This window comes from Chiloscyllium plagiosum, chromosome 8, assembly GCF_004010195.1.
Source record: "Chiloscyllium plagiosum isolate BGI_BamShark_2017 chromosome 8, ASM401019v2, whole genome shotgun sequence".
In the NCBI taxonomy this organism is placed as follows: domain Eukaryota; kingdom Metazoa; phylum Chordata; class Chondrichthyes; order Orectolobiformes; family Hemiscylliidae; genus Chiloscyllium; species Chiloscyllium plagiosum.
This window is the reverse complement of record NC_057717.1, coordinates 73,137,622-73,140,991: the sequence shown is the minus strand read 5'-3', so window position 1 is coordinate 73,140,991 and position 3,370 is coordinate 73,137,622. Positions and strand designations below refer to the sequence as shown.

Here is a 3,370-nt window from a genome sequence, read left to right as displayed (position 1 = left end):
CGTCCAGCACTGATCCCTCCAAAACCACGTCTAACACTGCCCCCTCCCCTAAGCCTGTCCAACACCGCACTCTCCCACAAACTCGTCCAAAACCGACCCCTCCCACAACCCGCCCCCCATCCACTCTCCGGTGCATCTGGATTGCACACCAACAACAATACTGCTGCTGCTGCCTTTGTGGGGTAAGTCTCCAAATAGCGCACAGACACAGGCCCAGCCCTTCACACAACTTTTTACAGCAAATTTTTGACATGTTCCATGTTTGCCCTGCACGTGACAATGTTGGAGAGATTATTCCTGGGAAGGCTGGGTATTAGGGTACACCCCTATGTAGAACTCCAGGGAAAGTGTGTGGAGAGAGAGAAATTGGGAGGTCAGTCATTTGGAGACCATGCCTGTTTAATCACTGTTGACAAAAAGCATGATCACTGTTGGAAACACGTCTTTGATGTAATGTTTCTATCGGGACCTGGAGATCTCCTTCGGATAATCAGATTTTTGGATAATTAGTATTTAGATAATTGTGTTTTCTCTGTACTAGATAACTGTTCCAACCCAGCAATATCCCATAAACATACCTCTTCGCAAAAAGATAAATTCAAAACCAAGTTCTTACAGGCAGGAGCGATTTCGGAGAGAAAAGTCAGCCAGGGTTCATCTGCTGAAGTATGGAAACTTTTTACATTGCACCAGCCTCTGCTCCAGCTGCCATCAGCTTTTCTGCTACAACTATGCTCCCAATTAACTTGAAAGTTCTTGTGTAATGTTGTCAATATGCCTCCAATTTTGAACTTTAACTTTTTAGATCTAGTCTACCCCTTACCATCAGTATTTTAACACTAATACAATTATGATCACTGGCCACAAAGTGCTCCCCCACTGATACCTCTGCCCTGCCTTACTTCCCAAGACCAGGTTGAGTTTCATTTTCTCTCGTAGGTATCCATACTGAATTAGAAAATGTTCTTGTACACACTTAACATATTCCTCGCTGTCCAAGACCTTGACACTATGGCAGTCCCGGTCTATGTTTGGAAAGTTAAAATCCCCTACCATAACCCACCGTCTTAGTCTTACAGATAACTGAGATTGTACATATCTGCTTCTCAATTTCCTGCTCAATTTCCTGATAAGGTGTTCATCCCTTTTTCATTTCTCAGTCCACCCAAATAACTTACCTGGACCCAATGGCTCAGTGGTTAACACTGCTGCCTCACTGCACCAGGGATGTGGGTTCAATTCCAGCTTCGGGCGACTGTGCAAACTTCACACAGACATTCTCCCCGTGTCTGCGTGGGTTTCCTCCAGGTGCTCCGGTTTCCTCCCACAATCCAAAGCTGTGCAGGTTAGGTGAATTGGCCATACTAAATTGCCCATAGTGTTCAGGGATGTGTAGGTTAGGTACATTAGTCATGAGTAAATATAGGATGACAGGGTAGGATGCTGGGTGGGTTGCTTTTCGGAGGGTTGGTGTGGACTTGTTGGGCCAAAGGGCCTGTTTCCACACTAAGGATTCTAAGTGCAGCTGTAATGTTATCCCTTTTTTTTAAAAACGCTACTCCCCCTTCTATCTTGCATCCTGTTCTACCCTTCTTGTAGCATATATACCTTGGAACATTAAGCTGCCAGTCCTGTCCAGATGTTGATGTGCAGGGGACAATTAGAAAGTTTGCAGGTGAAACAAAATTTGCAAGGGTAGACTATGAGGAGGGCATAGCCCAATGCTCAGTGTGCTGAGTGTCAAATACAGCACAGAAACAGACCCTGTGTCGAAGCCAACCAGGTTTCCTAAATGGAATCAGTCTATTTTGCCTGCACTTTGCTCATATCCCTTTAAACCTTTCCTTTCCATGTCGCTGTCCAAATGTCTCTTAAATGTTTTATAATTATACCACTTCCTCTGCCAGCACACTTCTTATACACACCACCCTCTGAGTGAAGAAGTTGCCCCTCAAGATCAGAAATTTATTAGGGCATTGATAAGTTGATAAAGTTGGCATATAATGTTCACTGCAGAGGTTTGAGGTGATGCACTTTATGCAGCCCCTCCATGTTCTTTACACTAAACACTGCTGTTCGAAAGACTGCGTTAGCAAAGAGGCTTGGATGTATCTGTACATAAGTCATTCAAGTAGGATGGATAGGCCTAGGACTGCTGAACTCTGAATGCCCCTGTCCTGTGTTCAGGATTACTTCCTAGGACTATGTGCTTACTACCATGTACCTGGGACTCTATCTGTGGTTGCCTAGCCTAGGCTGAATGCTGTGATTACGGTAGGGGCTGGAACTGGTGACCCCAGAGAGTAGGCACTGAGCTCAACAAAGTTGGTAGAGTGCAACTCATTCTCTCTCTTGTCTCCTTTGTAGGTTACATGCAGTTTGAGTCGGACTCTATGCTGAAGCAAGTGACCGAGAGGAACCTAGCTCCAATCCGTTACTGTGATGATTCTGGTGTGCCTACAGAGAAATATCCCCAGAATCCTAATGGGTCACCACTGGGAATTGCTGCTTTGTGCTCTGCTGACGGGCGCCACTTGGCTATGATGCCTCACCCAGAACGCTGCACCTTACTGTGGCAGTGGCCCTGGATGCCTCAGGACTGGCGACAATCTCTCACCTTGTCACCATGGTTACACATGTTCCAGAATGCTCATGAATGGTGTTTACAGCATATCTGATCATCAATATCCCTGTGCAACACTAATCTGACCTTCCTCACAGTCAGTGTATTTGACACTCAGCACACTGAGCATTGGGCTGAAATCCTTCGAACCATCAGTCCCCAGCCGTCATTGCTCTCAGCTTGTGTGTACGTGTGCAAAGAATCTGTGCCAGGTATCTTATCAGTGCCTGAATCTTTCATCTCACAATGATCAAAGCCATGTCTCTGAAATTAAAGACTGATCTCAGGTTGTACTGTCTATTCCATCTGCTTGGATTAACATTTGCAAGGTGAAGATCTCATTTAAACACTTCCAAGACATGTATAGCTTGGCCAGTACAGTAGCTCAGTGGTTAGCACTGCTGCATCACAGCTCCAGGGCCTCTGGTTTGATTCCACCCTTGGGTGACTGTCTGTGGAGTCTGCACACTTTTTGTGTCTGGATGGGTTTCCTTGGGTGCTCCAGTTTCCTCCCACAGCCTGAAATGTGCAGGTTGGATGGAGTGGCCATGCTAAATTGCTGTAGTGTTCAGGGCTGGGCAGGTGGGGTGAATTAGCCATGGGAAGTGTAGGGTTACAGCATGGGTTGGTTTAGGTGAGATCCTGTTTGGAGGGTAGGTGGGAACTAGATGGGACAAATGGCCTGCTTCTACACTGTTGGGATTCTATAATCCTAGCTCAGGATCAGTGTGAAGTTGCCTTGACTCT

General features: G+C 46.1%; 1 protein-coding gene across 4 annotated transcripts in view; it reads left to right on the top strand.

The window, feature by feature from the left end:
• Nucleotides 1–2,913, top strand: part of pfas (phosphoribosylformylglycinamidine synthase) — an 81,129-nt gene extending 78,216 nt beyond the window's left edge. For all 4 annotated transcript variants that reach the window (XM_043694628.1, XM_043694627.1, XM_043694629.1 and 1 more), the window contains one exon: nucleotides 2,368–2,913. In XM_043694628.1, coding sequence (XP_043550563.1) covers nucleotides 2,368–2,678 — 311 coding nt within the window. In that variant the 3' untranslated portion in view covers nucleotides 2,679–2,913. The remainder of the gene's footprint in view (nucleotides 1–2,367) is intronic.
• Nucleotides 2,914–3,370: the final 457 nt, after the last annotated feature.